General features: G+C 32.9%; 1 protein-coding gene across 2 annotated transcripts in view; it reads left to right on the forward strand.

The window, feature by feature from the left end:
• Window positions 1-27,563, forward strand: part of LOC128207031 (interferon alpha-inducible protein 27-like protein 2B) — a 69,612-nt gene that overhangs the window by 22,001 nt on the left and 20,048 nt on the right. The window contains exon 6 of one of the 2 annotated variants that reach the window (XM_052909864.1): window positions 836-1,534. The exons of the other annotated variant lie outside the window; for it this stretch is intronic. Within the exon in view, the coding sequence (XP_052765824.1) occupies window positions 836-924 (89 nt within the window). The 3' untranslated portion in view covers window positions 925-1,534. Of the gene's footprint in view, window positions 1-835; window positions 1,535-27,563 lie in introns of those variants that run through there. 2 annotated transcript variants of the gene reach the window in all.

Raw genomic sequence — 27,563 nt, forward strand, 5'->3', positions numbered from 1 at the left:
GTTATTGAGGAGAAGTGTAGTGCAACAGAACGATAGCACTGTGTGCAAAATGTTTGAGTTAATGCCCTTTGTTAATGTTCATACTTATTTTTGTCGTTTGGCGTAGTTGTTACTTTTCTTTCTTCGGCGGGAGAAATGGCAGTCAATGCCCTCTGATTTGTTAAATCTAAAATCTATATTATTATCACATATTCCAAATGTTGATTGTTTTTATTTTCTCAACTTTGTGTTAATTTATGATACTAAAGGTCAATCCGCACATGTAACGATCATTTAACACTTAAGATTCTAATCTTTAGTAAAACGGATCCCTGGGTCATATCACATAACATTGCAATGTCCGTTAATGGTTCGTAACCAACTATCGACATATTTAAAACCCATTTAAACATGACACATTGTACAATCAGATGCGTTTGGTTTCAACGATGTAATCTAATTTCACACAACAATCACTGTATCTTTCGAAGCCAACACTGTTAAGGAATTAATTAAAGCTATGACTTTAATTGGTTAGTAGTGTTTATAAGGTTTTTTTCTAGGAAGGCAAAATTATTGCAATTAGTTATAAAAAGAACATACCAATGTATATGCAAACTCGTTATATTATTAGTTACAATACACCAGATTAACTTAAAATAACGTTCACTGTGAAAGCAAAAACAAAATTATGGATAGCTAGATCACCAACTCAATTATGATATGGAGTATAAAGTATATGTGAGAACTAAATTAAGACATAAATTTATAACACCGACTTTAGAGAAAAGAAACAGATATCAGTTAACTGCAGGGTCAAAACGTTTGTAATCAGTCATCATTCTTTTCCTTTTAGATAACAACAACAACAATGGGAATAATAGTGAAACAGAGGAAAACGAGGAATCAGAAAATGAGGAAGAGCAGGGAAGTGACGAGTTATAGATTGTCAATGTCATTGACTTGTATTTGACGTGTTGTGTGTGTGTATATTTTTTATTGTGCATTTGATTCTTGTGTCAAACAGAAAAGTACGTTCTGGAACAGTATGACATGTCCTGTTGGCTATATCTTCTACTTTATCGCGATTTTTGTTTTGATTTTTTAGAAATTTCAAACCAGCTTTTTACTGGGAAAAGTTTAAAAAATCACTATGGAATAAATACAAAATATACAACTGTCATCAGTTGAGACGTTGTCTAGAATTGTAGCGTACAAAGTTCAGAAAATTATATGACCTTCCTTAATTCAAGAAAAACATGTGCTTTCTGCTAGATACAGATCAGCAGTCATTAATTCCCCTTAAAGAATTAGGAGTAGATGTATGCGAAATCATAATAATTAATTGAGTGATGGAAATATTAGATTTAGCAACATTTTAAAAAAGATGTACTAATACTTAAGGTTTATGTGCTATGTCTTTGGCGTTTACCCACTGCCATTAAACCGGGTTTATGTTTAAACTTTTTGCTTCTGAACTTGTTTCTGTAGCTTTTCGCATAAATATTGATAAATATTCCTTTTGCATTGACTTTGTCTAATTTGAATAAAATATGTTCACCAAAACCGGAATGTGTTGATCGTTTAACCTTAACCAATTTGATAGATTCCCAATGAATCGCACATATCTGTGTTTCCTTAAACAAGCGTGTTTGAAACCCTCGATTCAATTAAGCTTCACCAGCATTTCATATAAGTGAAAGGCAGTCTTAGAAGATTGAACTAGATTAAATGTGCTCCTTGAAATGATAAATGAAACCCTTCAATGTATTATTTACTAATTATCTCAAGCTTTTCAGTATTTGCTTACAAAACGGCACTGATGTCGTTTTTAAACAAACACGGCTGAGTGTCTCACCTTGTCAATGTTAACATGTCATGGCCTTTTTGTAATTTGATATTAACCATTTAAACAAGTATATTTTAGATATTAATTGAAAGCAATTTCATTTCCGCGTGCGCTTAACAAATTCCGCACGGTCAGTATCGCCACGCACTAACGTCCCATTGAACAATGTTTTAGTCCAGGACACATTACATTGTTTTGATTGATGATAATGAGTGTGTTATATGCAAAATAACATTGCAATTTCCTCAACGTGTGTATATTTCGAACACAAAAACCAAATGTTTTGACATGCATAAGTGTTTCTGATTCGACCCCACTTTGTTAATGAAGGTACACGATGAAGTATTTGAGTTATTGATGTCTAGTGACCCATATATTTTCCGTGTCCTTAGGGCTTTATTACCAGTAAAAGAAAACGCCCTAACAAAAAACATTGTACAACAGGTCATTTCACAAAAAACACTTACTGCAATCTGTTTTTAAACATATCTGCTATTATAAGTAAGTTATATCCTTTCAAATGACACCAACGTATACTATAACGTTTCTTCTACTAAATAGTAAATATAATTTAACACAGAAGCAGATACATAATAATGATATTTATCACGTGTTTTGGGTCTGAATATAAAAATCCGACTCGAGGGCACGCACGTGAGCAAATATTAAAATATTTAGGTAAAAAACGTGTTGTTGTAAACTTCACCAAAATGTGTGCAACGTTGCTCGTCAAATGGTTCGTCTAAATATCACAATTTTCGTAACTACTTAATAGTCTGGCAAATTGCTGTTTTTATATAATAACATTTTCATAAACCATACAGTAAAAGAACTTAGAAGTGGAGTGTTGTTGCTCGTGAATCAAATTCTTCATCACGGCTTAAATCACCGGAAATGCTATCGGGTGTTGAAAAAAAACATAGGCTTGAAAACTTGATTTCATAGGTGGACATGGGGTGGCTTTTACATATCATTTAATGATGGATAACAAATTATAAGTAGAATATTTATAAAGGTACACCAATTGCAACACCAGTGTTGTAAACACGGGAACTGAGACTTTCAACTTTGTAATAATGGATTGAACATTTTATAACTCCTTACTGGAATTTGCAAATTGGTGCGGAAGTAGCAATTAACTATGCATTATTTAGAAATTAAACCTACTGATCGAATCAAACTTGACAGGCAGAGTCTGAAAATGAAAATGAAATGAAACTTTGTCACATGTAAGTGAAATGATTTTACATATAACATGAGCCAATTGAGTAATCTAAACACTATATTAATAAAACCTGAAGTGAGAGCAGGCAATGACAGAGTGCTGCATGCAAGTGCAATATTCGACCTTTAGTGAAAAGCATTTTTGTCGTAGACTGTTTCTCTCGACAAGAATACCGGTGTTTACGTGTATATAACGGGCCACTGCATCTATGAGACAGGTATTTTGTTTATAGCTTACGAAGAAGTTATAATTTTCAACGAGAATTGGTCTTTGTTTACATTTTTGCCGGGCGATCATTTTTCACTTGTTTCATATTACAGTATAGGATACTTTTGAATTTCGTCAAATCTCATTTTATTTTTAAGGCAAAGTATTATATTGATGATATACATGTTCAAGTATGTGTAAAATATAATTTTTGCAAGTTGAACTGATTTATTATGACTTTAATGAGCCTTTGTCATCAAGACACTGTGCTGTTGATTACTATTTATAAAACAGTCAAATAAAGTGAATTACATATGTATAGTGGCATCGGGTAATAATGCAAATAGAACTTGATTTCATAAAATGGCTTGCACTTTATTACAATGCATTTATAACAAAAAATAATTATCAAATGATCATACATTTCTCTTAAAGTAAGAATATGTTTTAATGGACGTAGTTATTGCAAATGCAAAAGTTGATTGTTCAGTGAAAATAATATACAATTATGTCAGTTATTCTTGAAAGGAAAAATCATTGAAAATAATGTGTCAACAGACATGTTACTAAAACTACAGTATATTATATAAACACTATGAACTGGCCGCATAAAGAAAACAGATCGAACTGAATTTTGATTCAAAATCCAAATATTACCTTTTTTAGGTAAAACACACAACTATTGTGTACTTATTTCCGTAAATAGTAAAGGTCATGATTATAATGAAAACTACACGGACAGTGGTCAAAACTAAAGAATAATACTTGTATTGAGCGCCATAAATAGAAGTACTAACGCTATTTGTAACATACGTTAGAAAAACAATGCAGCATCTTGACAAATCAGGCAAAAGTGGCTGTTTTATTTTTTGGAATTGCCAATTCATGACAGCCCATTTATTTTTTGAAGAACTACCATTACATACAACACACACACACACACACACACACATATATATATATATATATATATATATATATATATATATATATATATATATATATATATATATATATATATATAGATGAATGTGACATTAACAGTTTTTAAAGGGACTGTATCACAGATTGGCACCAAAAAGGTTTTTTTTTAACGAATCTCAGGACAATTATCTAAAAGAATGTGTTACGCTTTGATATCATAATTGTAAAAAAGTACCAAAATGTGAACAACAAATTGTGTCGGAGACCGGGTTTGAACCCGCGTCGCCAAAATTGCAGTCCAGCGTCTTAATCACTGAGCTACAAAGACTAATTCTAATGGGGAGACATAATTAAGCTATACACCTACCTCGGTAATATTATCACGTGATAACACCGACAAGCCAATCACGCATAAGGAATGAATTCTATCTGGTAGACATACCCAGAAATCTTTTTTAATGAATAAATACGAAATAACTGCTAAACTTAAATAAATTGTTAACTATGTGGTACTTCAGTTAGTAAGTTTCAATGCATTGTGCACATCGATGCTAAGTTTATGTCAGTTTTCGACAAGTTTCTTTTGTTTTCGCTATTTTATCATACGTGAGACAGCCCCTTTAAAAGTATAAAAGGATTTACAAATGTTCGCTCTGATACCGAAGCACTATCATCCTTAGATTTTAAAATCACGAACCACGTTGACTTGTGTTATTTTTATGTAAGTGATTGTGTATACTGGGTACGCAATAAAGATTCAAGATATTTCAATGTTTATTTACGTCATATCAGAAAACATCAATTTAAAAAGTATTTACAGTTAAATCAATGGACATTTTATGCAAATTAAACAAATAGAAGTTTATATACTATATACAAATATTACTATATAATGCATGTCTTAATATAGAATTATATGTATCTAGTAATGCTATCTTACTTTAACTTTCTAACTTTAAGATCTTACAAGTCCAGTAAAACGTAATCATTGTGTATGTTTCTGTATGTTGTGTATATTAATTTACATTGAGAATATAGTTACACGATAGCTAATGCAATTCTTCACTAATGAGAGTTATATGCCCAAAAGAAAAAGTTTTATCAGTACTTCTACTTTGTCAAAAAAATTACTATAACGTAAAAACATTTGACTTACCACATAGTTTATTAAATATCCAACATTTAAAAAAAACAAAACACACAATACCAGCAGATTCCAGTTTTTTACACGTCATATTTAGCATAAGGGTCCAAATGAAAAATTCTGTCGATGTCAATATCTAGTGTGACCACCCCTCGCTTCAATAACAGCAACACACCGACGTCTCATGCTGTTTATTAGTGTTCTAATAACGTGAAGTGGTATTGTCGCCCATTCCTCCTGTAAAGCCCGCTCAAGGTCCGCAACGTTATTGATGTCATCTCTGCTACGTACTTTACGTCCAAGGTAATCCCACATATGCTCGATCCGTGTGAGATCAGGTGATTTTGCAGGCCAATCAAGGGAACGTTTGGTGTGTAACGTGCAGTGTGGCAGCGAGCGATATCCTGCTGTAAAACGTCAGCATGGCGGTTTGCTATGTACGGTGCAACGACGGGAACAATGATTTCATCACAATAGCGAACAGCATTTAGATTTCCACGTATTTTTTAAAGTTCTGTTTTCCCACTATATGAAATCTCGCCCCATATCATAACAATTCCACCACCGTATCGATAACGTTGGATGACGTTAGCAGGTTCCAGCCGTTCACCTTTGCGTCTCCATACACGCACCCTGCCATCTGCCCCTTGCAGATTAAATTTGGATTCGTTTGTGAAAGCGATCCTGTTCCATTGCTGTCTTATCCAGCCAAGTCGTTTGCGAGCCCAATTTAGACGTGCTGTACGGTGACGCGCACTCAGCAGAATGTCAACGTAAGACTAGCGCGAAGTCGTGCGACCTTCAAACGATTACGTGCAGTGAAAACCGAAATTCTGGTTCCTGTGGCAGTTCTCAATTGATTTGCGATATTCCGGGCAGCCATGAAACGATGGCGTCGAGATGACGTCATTATGTACCGATCTTCGCGTTGAGTCGTTTTACGAGGTCTGCCTGACCGCGGCCTGTCCTTAACGCTTCCTGTTTGAATGAATCGTTCTTGCAGACGAAAAATAGTCCGTTCGTGAACACCAAAACGACGTGTGACGTCAACTGCGCGTATAACGGCTTTCAGCAATCCTAAAGCGATATTTCTGTTATCTAATGATAAGCCTGTACGACGGCCAATGATTGTTGTCGATATTTTGTGTCCAGATTATTTCAATGTGACCACTACACTATTCATTTGATGAAATTGCCGACAAAATGACCGTGCCGATTAACGTGTACACGTGCACCACGTGAATTTCGAAAAAAATATCAAAACTTCTGTTTGCAGTGGCAAATTAGGGAGATTAACCGATGTATTGATAATAAATTGGTCAAACATATGTTGTTTAGATGTATTTACTGAAACTATTTTCAAAAGTGTTGACTTAGTTCAAAAAAGGAAATACTGACTAAACTTTTTCTTCTGAGTATTTTTACAAATATCCGTATAAATCTACATAAAACAAGTTGTACGAAACAGCTATAGGGAGCTTTTGGAAAAAAAACTGTACGATAAATTCGGTAATACTCTTATCGAATTAAAAATATTCTTACCTGAATCAAAAGTTAGTTTAAAGCTTTCATCAAATAGTTAGTCGAAATACAGTCGATTCAATATCATATATTATAATGTATAATTTGTTGTAATCCGGCATGTGCATTTTTCAAAAGTGTATTTTGTTTCAGGTAAGAGATACTACACGAAGGTATGTGATATATTATTTTTACAAAGATCACTTCTGTATAAGTATGGTTAAACATTTAAACTTGTACAACATAAATTATAGGAAAACATTTCCATATGAAGTTCAGTTATATCCATACATATATCAAGTGTCATCAATCAAGATCTGATTTGATACAAATACATGTCAACTAGTCAATATGCATTTTTAACCTAAATACTTAGTTTTCGTAACAACACTTCTCTATCAGATGTAACTAATTGCAAAACAATGCATATTAAGTCTACGTTATAAAGTCAAGGCACACATTTTTATTGTATATTATAGTACATACTACATATTTAAAGTGGTATATATACTAAATTGCCTGTGCAGTAAATATATTTTGTATGGCTACGCCACTATTTCACTTTATTTGTTTAAGTTTTTGTGCTGATGGACGTAACCGCGATGAACTAAATCTGAATTACTGAAAATAAATCTTGAAGTCTAAAACATACTTCGTTGTTGGACAACAATGATATACTACATTATTTTAATCAACTAATCATGTTTAGAATAACACACTCCATTTAGTCCCTGCTTTACATAACACAATCGAATTAGAATGCAATAGATGAACACCAGCATTTAACCTAGTATAAAGTTTAATATGAAACATTTTGATCTCCAAAGAGCAAATAGTAGTAACTTTAACTGTTTTACTTTCATAATTGTTCAAGAGACAAATTCATATCGATTTTAAGGAAATTTTTTGCGAAACAAGTCATGTTACATAATTGACATTCTTTGAAATTATTTAATGGTTTCTGTTATGAGCCTAGAGCTTAAGTCTTTTTGATGTTAATTTATACGCATCTTCGGTAAAAGCAACAATAGCTTTCCCGCAAAACTGGGAGAAAGCATATATCACTGGGCATCGAGGAAGATAGATGTATCTCTACCTATGGATAATTTACGGGAACTAAATTAACGTCATTTTTGTATAAATCTATCACTCGGGTTGGGATACATCTATCTTGCCAGCGCTTGAACAATCTCAGTCATTGAAGATGAGGCGAAACAACGCTCTATTTACACAATCATTCAAATTATTTTGTGATAATCCTTTATTCTAAAGTGCTATTTAACGTCGATTGTACAACATCTGAGTTTCAAAGTTTGCTTTATTAAATTTAAATGTTAAATGGATGTAAGAAAAAGTATCAATAATGTGAGTCCGTACGGTACGGCTTGAAAATTTCGACCCTCGGTATCGCTGCGTAGAAATTACTGTTCCGACAAAATCTGCTTTATTGGCTAACAACTAGTTGTTACTAGCATTGAAAAACGTTATATTCGGGTATAATTCACATTCGATCCGTTTTCTGAGTAGAAACCAGTACTTAGTTCCTTTCTGAGAGTTATTCGAAATCACTTTGGTGCGGATTGAACCCACAACCTTTTGGGTAAGAGGCGTACATCTATACAATTAGAACACTATCATACAAACTGATAGTACACATGTTGTGTTGGAGAAGATGTAAAATACATACAAGTTCGATATAAATAAGGCATGTACATTTTAAACATTGATAAGGGAAACAACGTAAAAGGTCATAGCCATTCACTTACTTATACGTCCCATTTACAAAAAAATGAAACTATAAAGTAGTATGTCTCATCAATATTCTATCAGGTATACTTTTTTGAATCTCCATTTACATTTAGCCATAATGTAATCGCAAATTAGAAACACTCTATTAAATGATACAATGCAAACTACCGGGATCAGTCCAGTATTTTAATATTTTACCATACACCCTGTTTACAGGTACAAGGTAAAGGCTCCAATGATACTGCACTTGAGCTCTTTATTTACAAACACTTCATATGAGCATACAGACTCAACAAACATACCGCATACGCATTAAATAGTTTTACCAATAAATGGTAGGTGTACCCCAATGCACAACACAACCTTCCATAATCATCTACAATTCTGAAGTTTTTAACGAAAATTACAATAATATCTAATTCATGGCCGTGACGTTGGTTGTAACGGACGAACAGGATTGTCCGATAGACAGTGCTTTTAACTTTAACATATAGCTCTCTTTCTAAAACGTAACTAAAATATTAACAACAAACCGCCAAGTTAAATCATGCATCATATTTACACAAGAAAACTCGTTTTGTTTAATTTCATGGCATTTAGTGTTTATTTAATCATCCATTTTTGTTTTTGTGTTGAGATTGATCAGGACATTGAGGAACATTTAAGTTTTTATCGTCTACAGACAAGACGTTTCGACTAGTTTTGTTTGATCCATTTTTCGGGAATACTCTATAGTTTAATGTTCTTATTCACTATTAAGCAGTTCACATTCTTCCCTTGCAATAGCATGAATATAGTTCACTTGAAATTGTCCTAAATCACCAAATATAACTTCCCTCTCATCGCAATATTTAGCAGGTAACATCTTGTTTTTTTCAGCCGTGGTTGTTTTACCAAGTGCTTTAAGGTCATTCGTGCACTCAAGCTCAATGCAACTTTCAGATTTAACAACATTACGTCGGGAATTAATTCCGCTGGTATTGTCTGTCTCACGGACATGCTCACGATAACCATCAGGTTGTGTAATGCTCCGCCTGGATCTAGTAGCGTCAGTACTGTCAATTTCATTTTTTCCCCGGGAATTAGTGTCGTGCGTATATTCTATTGAAGGCGCGATTCCGATATCACGGTCATACTGTGTGACGTTGATTTCATCATAGTGATCAGGTGAGTTTTGCTCACAGATGTAATGATATTGTTCCATGGTTTCTATAATGATTGAAAAAAGGAAAAAACAACATTCAGTAGAACCTCATAAATACCTTCATTCAGCATCATGAAAATATTATTATACTAAATATCCATGTCAGACAGCACAAAGCAATCGATTTTCTAAATGATTATTTGATTTAGTTATAAGCTTTCATTTTAACGTTATTGTACTAGCCTAAATTTAAAAAGCGATAACCACATATATTTACATTATGACTAGTGTGATATTTGAATAATTGCATTACATTTATATTTACCTTCATTAATGTCTGCATACGAACTAGAGCTTTGCCGTCCCCGAGACCCGGGGGGTTGTTGTCCTGGTGGATGGTCAACTTGAATTTCTCGGCGTTGTTCCATGCTTTTATTTAGCTGACTTTTGAACCTGCATGTTGCACAAATGGTTGTACAATTATATAAGAAGAAAACTCCCTTTTTATTCCAAGCAGTTTCCCATTCATATAAATAAATAACATAACATAGTTTTCTTTAAACGCTTAACCAACTTTATATTTTGCAATATGATATTCTTATTTCTTTTACCGCATCCCATTTCGTCATATAAAGCAATTGTGGTATTTAATCTGGTCAACGGTTATATTATATCGATACTAATTGTCATAAATATAAGCAAACGTCTAGAACTGTATATTCACTTGCCGTTAAACGAACAATTTCGACTTCTAAACTCCCATCTCAACCTAAAACGGCGTATCTCAACAATGACACTTACAAATGTTCCAGGGTATATTAAAAAAATTATCTTATTACACATACATTTATTCGCTACTTTGTTGTCCTTCAATCTTACCTTTTTCGAAACAATGAATAGCAGATTATCCCGACAACAACGAGAACCACAGTGAAAATAGCTATGATTATCATCAAAGCTGTCTTTAGGTTGACTTTGCCTTTATCGGTTGATTCAGTAGTTGTAAGGTGCAGAATGCTCACATCTAATAAACATAATGCAAATGGAAAGTTTAAAAAGTGCTGGGCAAGCCGAATATCCAGACCCTGAATGAGAACATGCAACAGTTTCTCGAAAAGTCTTAAGTTCCACATAACTTGATCAGGCTTAAAAATGATTTCATTTTAAGAGTTTCAAGACGTTTAAAGGAAATATGTTTATGATAATCACGAAAATCCTTTTTGTAATATCGACTATAAGTAAGTATTTGGATACCTGAGTTAAGATATGATTAATTTTGCTACGTTTAAAACATTTCGAAAAAAATGGGCCCAGGAAGTCTGTTTCTGAATATTATTTTCGAATCAATAATAATAAATAATAAAAATTAATGTTTATGCCAGATGTTTTTATTTACTAATGTTCTTTTAAATGCTTCGGTTATTATGACCTTACATTATTAATTCAGTCTCATTTATAACCATTGGATAATTACAAGTATATTCAATATTTATTGTTTACTTTTTATTTTAAATGCAGCGGATAGTTTGAATGTCTTACCCCCACAGAATAAACCATTCCATCCACGAGTACAGCCGTTTATACATTCCCCGGTAGATGAATTACACCGGTTTCCATGTTCGTCACCTTCACAGTTGGCACTGCATTTAGTGTTGCACTTCTTGCCCCAATAACCGTTCTCACATCCAGACTGACATTCACCGTCAATATCGCACGAAACATTGAAAGTATTTCCTTTGCAGTTTTTACATGTTTTGTTGCAATATTGACCGTAGTGATAAAGATAACATCCATGCAAACATTTGCCACTTTGTCTGTCACACTGCGGGAAATTTTCTCTTCCGCGACACCCTGGTCCACATTGTTGTGAACAGTTTTCTAAAAACGTTCGTGTACATTCTTTACAAATTCCAGTGGATTTATTACATATTCCATTCAAACAATTTTCTGAACAATTGTGCCGGCAAAACTTGCCAAAATAACCAGGTGTACATCTACCTAAGCATCCTTCCGTTGTAGAGATCTTCGATTCACATTGTCTCTCGAGAGCTGCAAAAGGAAACAGTTTTGCATCATTATGTTTGAACAAATTAAGTTCATAATGACTGTGTTTTTTTAAATGTTGAAAACATATATTGTATTATGCGGATTCTTTGTTTCTGTAAGAAAGACATAATCAACTAGAGCTATCACATGAGTAATAACACACGCGCAACCTTTAGTTTAGTGGACATTTTGCTAGTTTCTGTTATTATTTTACCACGGGATGTATTTTCACTGACTCAGGAACATATTTATATAAAATTTATAATCGTAGAAGGTCCATAAAAGAAAATTGTTGACTCCTCAATAAGAATAATAACTGAAGGTAGTAGGGATTAAAATACCATCGCCTACTGATTATACATGAAATATACTACTTATTTTCCTTGCCGGAGTGCTGGCTATCTTTTGTTGGGGCGCCATTAAACCATAAACTGAGAACCAAAGAGGTTTGTCACTCACTGCTTATATTATGCGCGTGCAAGCCTGCGCAATACAGTATGAAGCAAACTTGTTTTTATCAATAAAACTATTATTGGTACTGACCCCCCCCCCCCCCCCCCCACACACACACACAAAATATCGCTGAAACAGGATATTTATTGAATCAGATTTTAATGTATTTATCCACATTTAACGCTACAAGGTACTTGATGAAAATTTCAAGTCCCTATTGTACGCACTGAATGTGCTTGGAACAGGATCAAGTCGGCTATTTAAAACAAGTCAGATATTTATTGTAAATTTGAGTTGAACTGAAATGCATGGATTTGATTTTCAAATAAATAATACTTGAACACTTGCGACTTCATGTTTATCGATCTTTGAGTCCCAACCGTGAACCTGATAGGGAGGTACGGCTTCAAACACAGTGTAAATTACGTGGTTTGATAAATAAATATTCACAGACTTGGGCTTTAAGGAGAAACATAATATATTGTAATAATATATTAATCATTTGATGTTTGATATCATCAGTTAAACCCATTTAAGTTCGATTAACTACGTTTGTTTGGAATAATTAACTTATTGTTTGGCAAAAGGGCCGTTTCGAAATAGGAGAGAGATTCTTTATTTCCTCCGATATGAAGAGACATGATACATTATAATCAGAACATAATACACACAGTACATAAATTTTATACAACAAACAAATATATCAGGTAAGAAGGATACCAATAAATTATACAATGAATAATACTGTATGATAACTATGCATCTAAACATGCATCTATACATGTAGGTCTTATTCATGTGAATTATTCATTTGTTTTATCCGTATTCATACATGATCTAAATGTACTTCAGTGCCGCTTTGAAAGTCTTGACTCTAACTGTGACCTCTATGGATAGCAGCTAGAAACCAGTTTAAAGTTCGATTAATTGGCCGGTTGCTTTACTTTTTGGGATGGATCAACCAAAACGTAATGAGAACCCTGTTTATATATACGGCAGTATAGACTGAGTCTCGTTAAAACGAATAATGTATCACGTTGAAACGACTTACGTTTCCCGTTACTAACTCGTTCCACCGATCTATTGTATAAGGGCTTTAATGATTGTATTATGTGGTAACTATTGTACATATTTTTATTATCGAATTCCTTTATACTACTTTGTTATGGTTTGAACAAGCAAGGGGAATGATGACGGACAAGCCAGCCCAACTTTAATAAGTGTAGATCATGCGATCGATTCTTAGTATTTCACAATCACATTATGGTAATGTATAAAAACTGTAGCAATGTGTGAGTTAGTTAAAAAACCCATCCTGTTAGTTATATTCATAAATAACTTTGTTTCATGCCGTTTATGGCCGCGGCTTTGAGATTATATAACTTTTATCTAATTTCTGATAACTATAGAGTTGCGTATGCTTCAAATTATTATTTACAGGCATATTCCATACTTTTACATTGGTAGATGGTAGTTTTATTACGTGCAAAACATTGATTTTCTGTTATTTGCAGATTCCAATTTGCCAAAAAGCTATGACAGGTACTGCAAGTGGCCAAGCAATCTGAAACCGTTCATGAAGAGACTGAAGATTTAAGTTAACCCTCTTGTTTGTGTTTAAATAATTTAAACGTTTGTCATGTACAGCAGCGGCCGGCAGCTGGTTCTTTTTGCGAACACTGAATATAAAATGTGCTCTTATTTGCATAGAACTTATCATTATTTGACACTATATTGTAAATACTCATCCAGATTAATCTAGAAAGCATAAAGTAAAGATAACTGTTGGCTTGTTTAAAGAAAACATGCGTTCATGCGCGATGGCGCAAAACAATTACGTCAAATGATGTTGTGTTTATGTGTGCATAAAAACTTTATGTAATCTTAAAATTAATAAAGTTATTTCTTTTTAAATACGAATTTGACAACTGATTAATAGATGTCTAACCAACTCAACCGCTGCCAAATTACACCAATTATATAGTGATTATAATGTTTTAATCATGTCATCACTATGTACTTATTAAACTGCAATGAAAAACTTTCAACTTACTCATTGGTAAATAAACTTATTTAGTTTCCTCAAGTTAATGCATACTTTGATAAGATTTACCTTTTGCGTTTTATCTTTATTAAGGATTGCTGGGATAAGAGTGTGGTTTGTGCACAAAAAACTTGTTTAAACCCCAAGTAAATTTACAATTTACTGACCGTTCCAAGGCGGTACCTAACAATTCTTGATAAACATACCATTTATATATAAAGTATGTATGCACTGTGATGTTTGTGAAGTTTTGTGCTGTTCTTCTATGTTTCTTGTTTGTGATTTTGTGTTATATGTCTTTGGCGTTTGCCCAGTGCCACTAAACTGGGTTTATGTTTAAACTTTTTACTACTGAGCTTGTTTCTGTAGCTTTTTGCATAAATATTATTACCAATAAACAATACTTGAAACGAACGAACTTATGTCAATTCTGTTTTAAATATATATAAACAATGGAATATCTCTTCTATATATGTAGAATCTAACGGGATTGTGGAGCAATTTTGAGTATCAACAATAATTAGTTCCTTTCTATTGTTATTTACATTGTTAGGTCTAAACTTTAAACTCCATTTTCTCAAACTTTTAAATACACTTAAAAAACAGGGAAAAGCTTAGCTCAATAGTTTTGTAAATCTTTACTTTGCCTAGTATCTACTTGTTTGAAATTAAGACTCTAAATCGCTATTATCTTAATGACACTACTTTTTTTAAAAATCGATTTAAGTGAGTAATTTAGCATGAATGAATGAAGAAGATATAATTTAACTTGTTAACCTTAAGATATTTCCAGAAATTTAGGTCTGGTTGTCAACAAGCGGCTTTTTGAGTATTTTTTTTTAATATTTTTAGAATAAAGCATAATAAATAATAATAATAATGATATGCCGCTGAATGTACGGTTAAGTTAGAAAAATATGCACTTACCTTAATGCCTTATAAAATATGTATTGTTGTTGTTATTGGTCAATGGCAAATCACACAAGAAACTAGCAAGCCCCGCCATTCCAGGCGCGCCAGCCTTTGTTTGAATTTTGCAACCGCCGAGTGAGCAATCATTCCACATTTTTATTCAGCAATGTTAAATGTTTAGGGATAAAAGTTAGTACAAATGTTAAGTTATTGAAAAATAATCTTACCTCTACAAAATCTACCTCTCCACCCTCGAGTACAGCCGTTTAAACACTCCCCGGTAGATGCATTACATTGGTTACCATGTTTATCACCTAGGCAGTTGGCACTGCATTTAGTGTTGCACTTCTTGCCCCAATAACCGTTCTCACATCCAGACTGACATACACCGTCAATGTCGCACGAAACATTGGAGGAATTTCCTTTGCAGTTTTTACACGTTTTGTTGCAATATTGACCGTAGTGATAAAGATAACAGCCATTCAAGCATTTACCACTTTGTCTGTCACACTGCGGGAAATTTTCTTTTTCGCGACACCCTTGTCCACATTTTAGTGAACAGTTTTCTAAAAACGTTCGTGTACAGTCCTTACAAATTCCACTTTGTACATCACATATCCCATTCAAACATTTTTTTGAACAAGTTTTCTCGCAAAAATTGCCAAAATAACCAGGTGTACATCGACCCAAGCAGCCTTCTGTTGCGGAGATCATCGATTCGCATTTATGTTTTAAAACTGCAAAACAAAATAGTTTTTTAATATCAATCATTTAAATGGATTACTGTGTAAAATATTCATTTTTCTCGATTATATGTTTCCGTTATGGGAGGCAAAATAAGCGTGAATATTTAGGCTTCAGGGCTTTTTTTCTATACCTTCCATTGTTTCTTTTCTACGTAATAATCTTCATTAACTCGGGTAAGTATTAAAATACAATTATAATAGGCAACAGGTCATTCAAAGAATGCATTGAAACCTTTAAAGAACATTTAATCGGGGTAATAATTATATGCATAAATGCAACAGAAATAGGCATATTTTTTTCTTTGAAGGTAAAAATTCCATTTGATTTCGTCTGATATTGTGATACTTAAACCAACTCAGTTAAAGCCAGACGGCGAAATATATGACAGTCCCTACAAAAAATCATGTGATAATGTAAAACAAGTCACCCCATAAGCTTCAATATAACCTAAGGTGTAAACAGTCATACCAAAATGACACGTAAATATATCGCGAGATGTCCTGAGTTCACAATAAACATGTCAGGCACTATTTTTAATTATCAAAACAATGTGTACCTAGTATCAGAGTGATAACTTTAAATGAGGGAAGGTTTACTCCAATAATGTTTTCTAACAGACTGCTTAAGCGCTTGAGTATAATCTAAAAAACTATGGTTGTGGTTGTCGTTATAATTACGCATACTACGAGAGCTGAATGTCAAAAACTCTATTTATATTTATATAAGAATATATATGTTTGTCTCTGATGTATGAAGCGTGCTTTTTAATGGAATATAACCATGCCAAAACATGACGTCTTTGAATTGATTTGAATGCTTTATTGCATTTTAATTATAATATCTCAGTGTTACATGTTATACTCAAATGTGCTATTATAATTATATATCTTAGTCCAGTGCCTAAAATACTTAGACCAGACAAACCATTATGCTTCTTCCCTATAACTGAATATAAACAAATATGCATTCTTATTGTGAACATTGCCAATTCTAGTCAAAGGTTGCATGGTGCATTTCCCGTACATAATGCTACATACAGAAGGATTAAGATCTGCGTTTTCTGGTTCAGCCAAGAATATGTTTAATTTTCTTAACCTTAACATACATGGATGTCTGGCAAACGGCTAAACCTGACAGCAGGGACATGATTTGGACACAATTTGTGAAATCTAGCTGATGCAAGTACCAGATATATATGTTCTATGCATCTCGATTCGAATATAAACATTGATTTCTATATGTTTCAAAGATATATTTTAGAAACATCCTTTTTCACCGAATGGAGAGACATTGCTTGTTTACGATGACTTTTGATTTAGGTAAAAAATCATGTCTGTCTTAAAATATCTCGTGAAAACAATGCACGTTCTTACTATTCTTACCGGCGACTCACTCAATGCACTTTATTCTTCAAAACAATTTTATAACGTTCTCTTTTGTGTAAATCTCATCCGATGTATTGTTTTGATTAATGAAAGGTTATTGTTTTCCGAGTGCAGATCGCCAGGTTTGGAGGTATATCGGTACATTAAAAAATGCTTACTGGTTCATTCTGTACATACTGGCATTACTGCCCTTGACAATATACCAAATATCTTTCTCTGATCCTTACTCTAGCGTTTAAGCCAAAATTGTTGTTGACCTCCAGCTAGTGTTTGGTACAAACAATCAATCTGTATGACTAGCAGATCTTTCAATAAAAACAATAGCTTGTATATATTTGTCTCGGAATCATGTCAATAATAATACCCAATTTTTTAAAGTTCGAGGGGTTAAAGCTGTGTATTTGAAGGTGGAATATCAATAAAGCTCAGTTTATAGGAACGTTTTAAAATACTAATTTCGCAGACCATTAGTTCGCATTTGAAATGACATGTACATATCTTCAATTACACATTAAAACTTGTTCATTATAACGTTAGATTACAACAGAAATAAGTAATTGTTTCCAACATTGGGTATTAGGTTACTACAAACTAATGCTTTGTTACTCGGATTTTTGCACAAGAAATGGAGCGAGCGAGCGAATTTTTTTTTCACTTTTCATAAAACCGAAGCGAGCGTAAAGCGAAAATACTTTTTTCTTATAATCAATATGAATAAGAAAGATTTTTCAATAAAATTACCCGCAATGTATTGAATGCAATCTTGAACTGAACCTCAAATGGACTCAAATGGAAAATGTCCGAATGCATACTCATTCTGTTTAATCATCCGTTTTTAGTACACTCATTATATAGATAAATCAAATTTTAATATGGTCAAAGCATATTTTAAGTATGAAGATCATTTATTATAAAAAATAACCCTGCTTTTAGGAAAAAAAAAATGAAATGACTTATATAAAGCACTTTAACATCATTTGCAACTGTATTTAAACATTCATTAGGATTGATTTCGGAAATTTAAAACAGAATGTTTACACTGGCATCATCAAACATCAGACTCCATATAAATTTAAATTTCCTGACTTTATTTCGTTTTGATTATCTTAGTAAATGCAATGGTATGTGTATATCGAAATGAAGTGTGCATGGGTATGTTCAGAGTACTTTTATGGTCAGTGAGATGTTTTTATAATCCCGTTTTATGCTGTAAAAATGAAATTAAAGTGATAAATCTAGGTTAGGCTTACCTATTTCTTGTCTATCTGGACCAGTAGTGTTTATATCGATATTTGTTCGAAAATGTTGTTTTGGCAGAATTTGGTAAAAAATAACTTTAATACATCAATTTGGACCAAACAATTCACCATGTTCTTTTTATATAAAGCTTCAGCTTCGACGTCATAAGCATTTTGCAACTAGCAATTATACATTAATAATATCTGTCAAGTGTTACCGGTCAAGATAGAAAACTCCGACCCGAGGGTACTTGGTACCTGGAAACGCGGCTTGCCGAATTACCGGCTACGTAGCGTGCCAGAGGGTCGGATTTTTTTATCCGGACCAAACACACGTGGATAACATCATTTCTAGCTTACCTAAAACTCCTTTTTGTGAAAAATGTCAGAGGAAAATGCATTATTTTTACATTTAACCAACAAGCACTTGCGAAGATAATTACTGACGTCATGGCGCGCAGTATTTTTTTCCACTCCAGTGCAATACGGCCGTATTCCACTATTTTGACGTCACGTCATAACAAGTATCGTTGCGCGATATTAAAATGACGTCATAAAACAAAATAATGTGTCGTTAAAATGACATTTATGATAAAAACATATTGCTTTTAAGTGATCTAACCAGCAATGTATATAATAAAAGGGTTATTAGTACTGCGTTTTGATCCGGAATGTCGTATTCGACTCTTGTGGATTTTCCAGATTTTGATTGCATTCGGCTTGCGCCTCGCGAAATCCGAATCTGCCAAAAATCCACTCGAGTCGAATACAACATCCCGGATCAAAACGCAGTACTAATAACCCTATTTTATTCTTTATCTGTAGCTTACTATTGTTTGTCTTAAGCTAACACTGTGTATTGCACTATTTGAATCATTATCAATAAATCAAAGATGGACGTCAGAAATGACTTACTGCAGACACTAGCAAACTCGTCTTCACCAAAAGGACAGTTAAAAGCTTCGTCACACAACAAATCTTTGGTAATGCACCGGAACGGGTCACAGGGGAACCGGCCTCTTCGAAAGCATTCATCCATGGCTGTCATACAGGAAAGTGTCAATATTGAAGGTTACAAATGTATGAATTAAACTTATGTGTTAAAATAACAATTATATTATAATTCCATATGCACTATTTATATACACCGTCACACATACTAGAATACACTATAATTGTATATTTTGAACAGCGTTTGTCTAAGATAACATATATGAATAAATTTACCATGTCCACTGCGTTATTATTATCATTACCAACACATATAACAAAGTCTCTAAATATGACTTACTGCAAGCAGGAGGTAACTCATCTTCGCTTTCTATACAATCATTGTATCCGTCACATACTTGTTCATTTGAAATACACTTACGTGAAGCATTGCAGAAAAAAGGCCATTTTCATGGCATTCGTCCATGGCTGTAATGAATGAAATACACTATCATTCGACATGTACGATTTGAATGGTATTAAATACAGTTTACGGTTCAGGATAAACCTTCCTCCGTTTAAGCTATTCCAATTCATTACGGAAACCCTGTATATCGTCACAAGTACAGTTGTTCCTTTAGTACAACTAGTATAAAATATTATCATATATTTTGCAACGCATTGTCTTAATTAAAATATTCTAATCAGTTTAAATGCGAACACCATATTGTTATCATTTCCAAAAAATAAAAGATTGTCGACTGAGATAACTTACTGCAGAAAGAAGGAATCTCATCTTCACCTCCCGAACAGTCATAAAATCCGTTACAAACCTCATCTTTGGCAATACAATTCTGGGACGCGTTGCAGAAAAATAAGTTATAGTACAAGCATTCATCCCTGGCTGTAATCAAAATGAAAATGGCTGCACTAAATATTACAAATGTATAAAATATAAGTGTGCGATGATCACAACAAACACACATTAAGCGGTTTCAAATCACTTTACCGCGGAACCTTTTGATCTCACATAAATAAAGCGGACTTCGTTTTAATACACTCAACCACATTTATTCCACAGCATCGAACAGTCAATCCAATTCAACATAACAAAACATAATAGAACACAATGTAACGCAATTGAACGTAAATGAACGGTCATCTGAAATAACCCAAACTCAACATAAAGACACATACATCACATACACACAATAACAATCAAAATAATGCAATTATAGTGGTTCAGGTTATTAGGTTAGAGAATATTTTCATGACATTCAAAAATACAAAAAAATAGAGAAAATGCTCTGAATTTGTCAAGTCATCAAACATTGCCTGAAGTAACTTTTCATTATTTAATGTAAATTAATTTAATTTATAAAAAAAATATAAATGTAACAAAATATAACTAACTAAACATTGGTGCGTTTACGATTTATTTAAAAGTAACTTACATTCATTCATGTTTTTTCACTAGGGATCTACAAAGGTGACGATTTACTAAACATATTCCTAGCTGCGGCACACAGCTCCTCAAGGAACCTTCATTTTGAAGTTAATTCAGTATTTTTACATCTTTATGCTCTGGTTCTAGCAGACATAATTTCGTAACAGGTCTCTCCTTTACTGATCCATTCACATGTACCTTGCAGGAGCAAACCAGTCCGTCTCGTCCCTTACTTATCTCTTTTACCAGTCCGAGAGGCCAACATTCACGTGATAGTGACTCATCACGCACAAGAACAAGATCATTAACCTCGATAGTTCGTTGAACATCTTGTCATTTTAAATTCTCAAGTAGACTCGGTAGATAATCTTTTACACAACGTCGCCAGAATACGTTTGCAAGATACTGAGCTTGACGCACTAACGCTTACAATAATTGCCATTCTCGCTATAGCCATTAAGTGGAATAAACGTGTATGGACGCAAAAGCAACATTTTGCACGGCGATTATGCTCCAGGATCTCTGCTGCAATCACTTACCTTTGTAATCGGCATGTCATTCACATTCTTTTCTGGACCCGTTATGACTGAACCAGTAGTGCCTACACTCATCCCATGCGGCATGCATATGGAAGAATGAAATACCATACTATGTCTTTCTGCACCAATTTACTCATGATACGGCTCTGGTTTTTCGGAAGTTCGATTAGTACCATTATCGCTGAAATTCTTCTCTTGTTTTCCCCTTCAACTCATAAAACGTTGCAAAGCACATACAAACGAGTCAGTTACTTAACTGCGATGTCAATATGTACTGCACGTGTACTGAAGCAGGTATACAGTTTTTCAGGAGAAAACCTTTCGACTGGCAATGGTGCCATCTTTTGCCTTTGTGTTTTTTTTTTCTGAAAATGCCCCTAAAACTCCATGAATGCACTAACTACCTTGGTGGTTTTCCGATTTATTTAACAGAAATCAAATATTCATTGAATTACATGTTTTCACTCGCACCTTACTAGCTGACCAAACGCTCGCAGCTTCCAGCCAAATAAAACCAAAACAGGTTGATGGAAATCATGCCAAATGTATATTGTGTACACGTATCTTGCATATCCTGGCCAAAATCAAAATAATGGGTCCGATTAAAATCTGCTATATTTTTTTAATATAACATCAACTCAAGTTTTAATCATTAATGTACCATGACAGTAATTGCAACGCTTCAACATAATTATAATAAGAAAAAATAGGGTATTATTTTCATAATATTTTCAGAAATATTTAGCTGCATCCAAATTTGAGTGTTTCATTTCTTACATATTCAATTCGATATTAAAGCTGTTAAATAAACCTATCTCACATATAGGACTTATACGTAAATGTTTGACTACTAGGCTTCTCCCTGCAGTTTAATTTGCAGTATTAAGCTCAGTGTTGCTACCTTAGTAGATCAGTTCAACCCCTGATAACCTAAGCTCAATAGCATTGTTTTAAGAATCGGAATCTATATAAAACAGGATTTACCTAAGTTCCATGTCTGCAATAGACAAGGGAAATGAAATACCTGGAAAAGAAGATTTCTATTTTTGTTTGATACATAAGAACAAATATTTATTAGAGCATTAAGGTAAGATAAATTTGGTCATATTTGACCGGTGCAAATATAACTTAGGACAACATTGTGTACGTAGATCTCTATATTGAGAACACAATATTAAAAATGAAAGTATTTTTATACGTTAACATGCATATTACGTTTAATACATTTGCGGTCATCTCGGTTTATATTTCTACAAATTACTTTTCAATATCAATGTTGTCTTAATATAGTAAGTCATATCCTTAACTTATTTTACTTACAATGAGACAAAAGTGTATCCAAGCCATCATGATCAACGAACTTTCACTGGGTCTGTCAAGTTTAAAACTACAGTATTAATCTAACTTTATAAATGCAATTGGGAACGCGCAGATCGAACAAACCCCGTTTACTGAAACAGCTGATTTAAACCTATACAATATGATAATGATTTATTTACAGTTAAAGGATGCTCTCATTTAGCTTTTGCGTCCGTGTTAAAATGCAGAACATTAAATGTATGCATTACTGTTTAAAGACAATTCTACTTAAACGTGAACAAAACTTTGATTTAAAGAATTGTGGCCGGGAAGAAGAATGAATGATTTTCCGGATCTGATACTTTATTCACTAAATAGACGAAAAGACCTTGAAAAAAGGTCTAAATACATATTCAAGACAAATATTAAAATACATAATTTAATAATTAACCAATTAATATAAATGCACAGTACCTGGTAAATACAAAGTAAGTAAAATAAAACATACAAGCGGTGTGTTGCCTTGCGAAAATGCATATTCATAAAGATGAGAAAGAAATGTGTTACAAAATAAACCTCACGACTACCAGAAAAAGAGTACACGGGAGAAAGCGTAAATGTTACGGATGGCTTCCATGCATAAGTAATGCATTGAATATAGTTAACTAATTGAAAGTTGCTGGACCACTATAATGCGTACTCACTGACCACTATCGCACACGCTGTATAATGATGTACGCGTGACTTAAAGCTTCACTCTTACAGATTGAACGTTTAGACAACTTTTAAAAAAATAATCTTGGAATGAGCCATTTTTTGCGAAAATCCATGGAAACCAATTATATAAGACTGCTGACAAAAACTTAGGTCGCAGATCAATATATTTAAGTTCAACAATTGATGTTTTATGATTTTTTCTTAAACCGTTAGTAACGGTTTAAGCCATAAAACATTAGTTTTCGAAAGGAAATATGAAAATCTGAGATCTGATTTTTTGTCAGCAATCTTATATCATTAGTTAGCAGACATTTACGCAAAAATTTGCTTTTTCCAAGACAAAAAATAAAAACGTTGTAAAAATGGCATATCTGTGAGAGTGCAGCTTTAAACGCAAGCAGGCAATGATAATAAATGAACATGAATTGACGAATATTACACCTTGTTACATAATGCAAAAATCTATTCTGAATTTCTGACAAGTTATAACTTATTCTTTAAGTTATTGCCACGACATAAATGGAGGCCTAATCAGTTACTAAACTATCTAAATACTATTTTTAACGGCAACTAAACAAACAATAAATATTAGTTTAGTTTAATCATATTTTTTTACGAATATTGTAGGTGTACTTAAAACAGTAAAATAATCAATTTTAAAGTTGAGTAAGAAATGCATGGACTCAATTTTCACATTTACCACCAATAAGGCACATGGCGATACCTGCCTCACTCAGCTGGATACCCATTTGTTCTTATTAATGTTCCACAGTTGATCCTATGTATACATCCAGCTATTGGAACATCGTCAGGAACGTTCTATTGTTGTGAATTAATCAGATGAAAAATATATTTAAAGCCAGTTTGTGTATTCTGTGTTATCGAAGGGCTCTTTTCAAAAAGTGAATAACACCAGTCTCTGTATATGCTATGATCATTTTTATATACAAAACGATGTTACAACATGGTAGAAGAACAAATTTTAGATGGCATATATATATAGACATTCAAATTTGATATGAAAAACAATAACAATACTTTTCTTCTTTTGTCAACTGCTCAAACACAATTGTAGTGCATGTTTTGAGGTTGGAAACTGACATGTGTGACAATTTTTTTGCAGTTTTTACAAAAACAGTGCAACCCAAATATAACTCGTGTACTGATAAAGGACACCTAAAAGTCAGGATGATATAGAACTTGTTACAATGTGTTGTCCTAGTTCATTAAATAAAATTTCAATATCTTCTGTCTTTTTTTTTTAATTTCGTCTTTCGTATAAAATGATTTGATGAAAAAGACGCGCCTTGAACAAAAACTATTTTACAAAAAGCGAGTCTTTACTTTGAGCAAATGCAAATTTGCAACAACACTAATGCGCAGAAAACAAAGCTAACAAATCAGTTATCAGCTTTTGGGAACCCCTCTGATAAGACGCAGCTTTATAAAAGATGAAAAGGCGTAGCTTTTGAAAAAAGATGCATTAGCATAGAAAAAGCTTCACTTTACTAAAAGTTGCACATTTAATGAAGCTGAGGTTTAATTGACACAGGATATATATTTTATTACTTGATTTGACTCTTTCGGTGAATATTCCTTTCAAGCTTTCGTCTCGCATTTGCATATTATTTGACATCAGGCTCAGTCTATGCTACTTGTTTTCCGAAAAAAATATTTTCGAAGGTTTAACGCCCGTATACAAAACAAACACATATTTCAAAGAAAAAAAGTAGTTTATACTGAAGCGTATACTCGAGGCTATTGCAAGACATTGCCGGCGGCAACAACGCCATCGACTCTTTGTTAATACCTCAACTCTTTATCGTACAAGAAACACAGACAGCCTAAAAATCCTTTAACATCTATTTCTATTTGTCTGTTGAAAAGTTTAGTTTATTAAATAATTTATCCAGCTTAATATTCTTAAATTACAATCACTTTGAAAGTAATTTCTTTGAGTATACCTAAATTTCGGCATTAGAATATCAATTCAAATATAAAAGTACTTGAGAACGCTCAATCCATAAAAAACACAATCATACTTAGTGTAGCATCTGTATGCACAGGATAGTATCGAAGAATTTACTATGGTCATAGTGTTGGTTTGGTGCAAATTATGTCTGCCAAGTTTATAATATTCCAGATTCACTGTTTCGGTTTCATAAAAGGAAAACAACCCAAACAATAACAATAATTCGCTTGAAGTATGAATCTAGGAAATTAAATAAAAACTAAAAAAACAATGGTTTTTTTTTCCAATTTTAAATAATGTGCAGCATTACAGAATTGATGAATCAACTCACTTAATATATGAATCTCATTCTGAGTCATGTAAATAAATTTTTCTTAACTATTGCACGATCAAATAAATTTACTGTAATTCCCCTGAATGGTTTGGAAGAAGATGAATGTTTGATTAATTGATTGATTGATTGATTGATTGACGGATAACTTGATTGATTTATTGACAATAGTTATAAGAATAACCGAATCAACCGTTTACGTAATTGTTTTTAGGCAGAAAATTTGATTTTAGCAGAATGCATACTGTCATCTATTCTGCATTTGGTAATGTCAAAGAGTCGTTCCTGTTCGCAAACTGATTTGTTTTGTATCCTCCTTTTATCGTAGCGCATACACTGCAAGCAGGGAACCAAATAGCAAAAATCAGCTAACGTGAGCGAACGTAAGCCTAAACTGAACACATGGCAGATTAATATTTTCAAATATTTTTACTAGGACAATATGAAATATTACAGAGTTCTTACAGAAACATGGTGAGTTATACTGAAACATATTATCACATCATAGTAATCTGAATTGGATAAATCTCTACAAAAGGATCAAAATAGTATTTATATTAGTTAATATACATACTTTGGTTTTAAAAAGCAAAAAAAAACCATGAAAGAAACGCTTTTTAATTAATGAATATAATAATAATGATAATCATAATAATCATAATGATAATAATAATGATAGATATAAGTTACAACTTAATAAAGTAAAGAAATGTTTTAATACCATGTTAACGCCGGATTTGACATTATTGTTTTAGTTTCCTTTGAGAATCTATCGTTTTGGACTTAGGTTTTGTGACATTTTAGGTTTTGTGACATTTAATAAGAAACGTCAATACTTTTATTCAAACTACTCTTTAAATTGGGTCTGCCCACATGACTGTGTGTGGGTCTTTCAGAATGACTATGTAAGAAATTGGATACAAAGTAATAATAAGGATGTGCGTGTAATTATTCATGTGTGTATATATATGCTTAGTACAGTCGGCCAATATAACAGTTTGCAGTGTTATATACACAATGTCCTTGCTTATTATTGCGGCACACTTTGTGAGGCCATGGTAAAGTATATGTTTATAACCTTTTTTGAGAGTCATATGCAGTAAGCTATGTCCATTGATAATAAAAAAATACATTTTGAAAAATCAGCTATGAATACTTCAAAAATATGTATGAGAGACGAATGAGTCGCTATTTATATTATGTCAATGTTAGTCCAAATTTAACCTTGTCTTTTAAAGATTTAAAGTCATTTTTATATTAAAATGATATTTTTAAATAATTTTCCGCTTTAGAAAAATACCCCATTTAGAACTTAAAACAGATTAATAAACCAGTGAAGTATACTATAATAATAAAATAAATCATATAACAATAATCGTAAATTTCGACTTAGCAATGCAGGTTAGCTAGATAGTGGCTTTATTAAGAACACTGAAGTGATTTCTAAAGAATAAAACGGACTTCTCAGCTGCATTTATCTAAAGTAACTAGTCTATATAACAACGCAGAAGGAACGACTGTCATGCGCCTCATTTTTATCAAATATACTTCGGTGAACTATTTCTTTTCAAGGGCATTGTAAATCTAATTTACATCAATATCGTTTGGCCCAGATTAAATTGAGATAAAAACAATCAACAATAAAAACTCTGTGACTTTTTATTTGGGTTTAAATCGTGACGCACACTAACTGTCATAGTAACAGTCTCTCAGTGTGTATAGTGATGACCTCATAAGGTCATACTTCTACTGAAAATATGA

The sequence above is a fragment of the Mya arenaria genome, chromosome 1 (genome assembly GCF_026914265.1).
Source record: "Mya arenaria isolate MELC-2E11 chromosome 1, ASM2691426v1".
Taxonomy (NCBI): Eukaryota; Metazoa; Mollusca; class Bivalvia; order Myida; family Myidae; genus Mya; species Mya arenaria.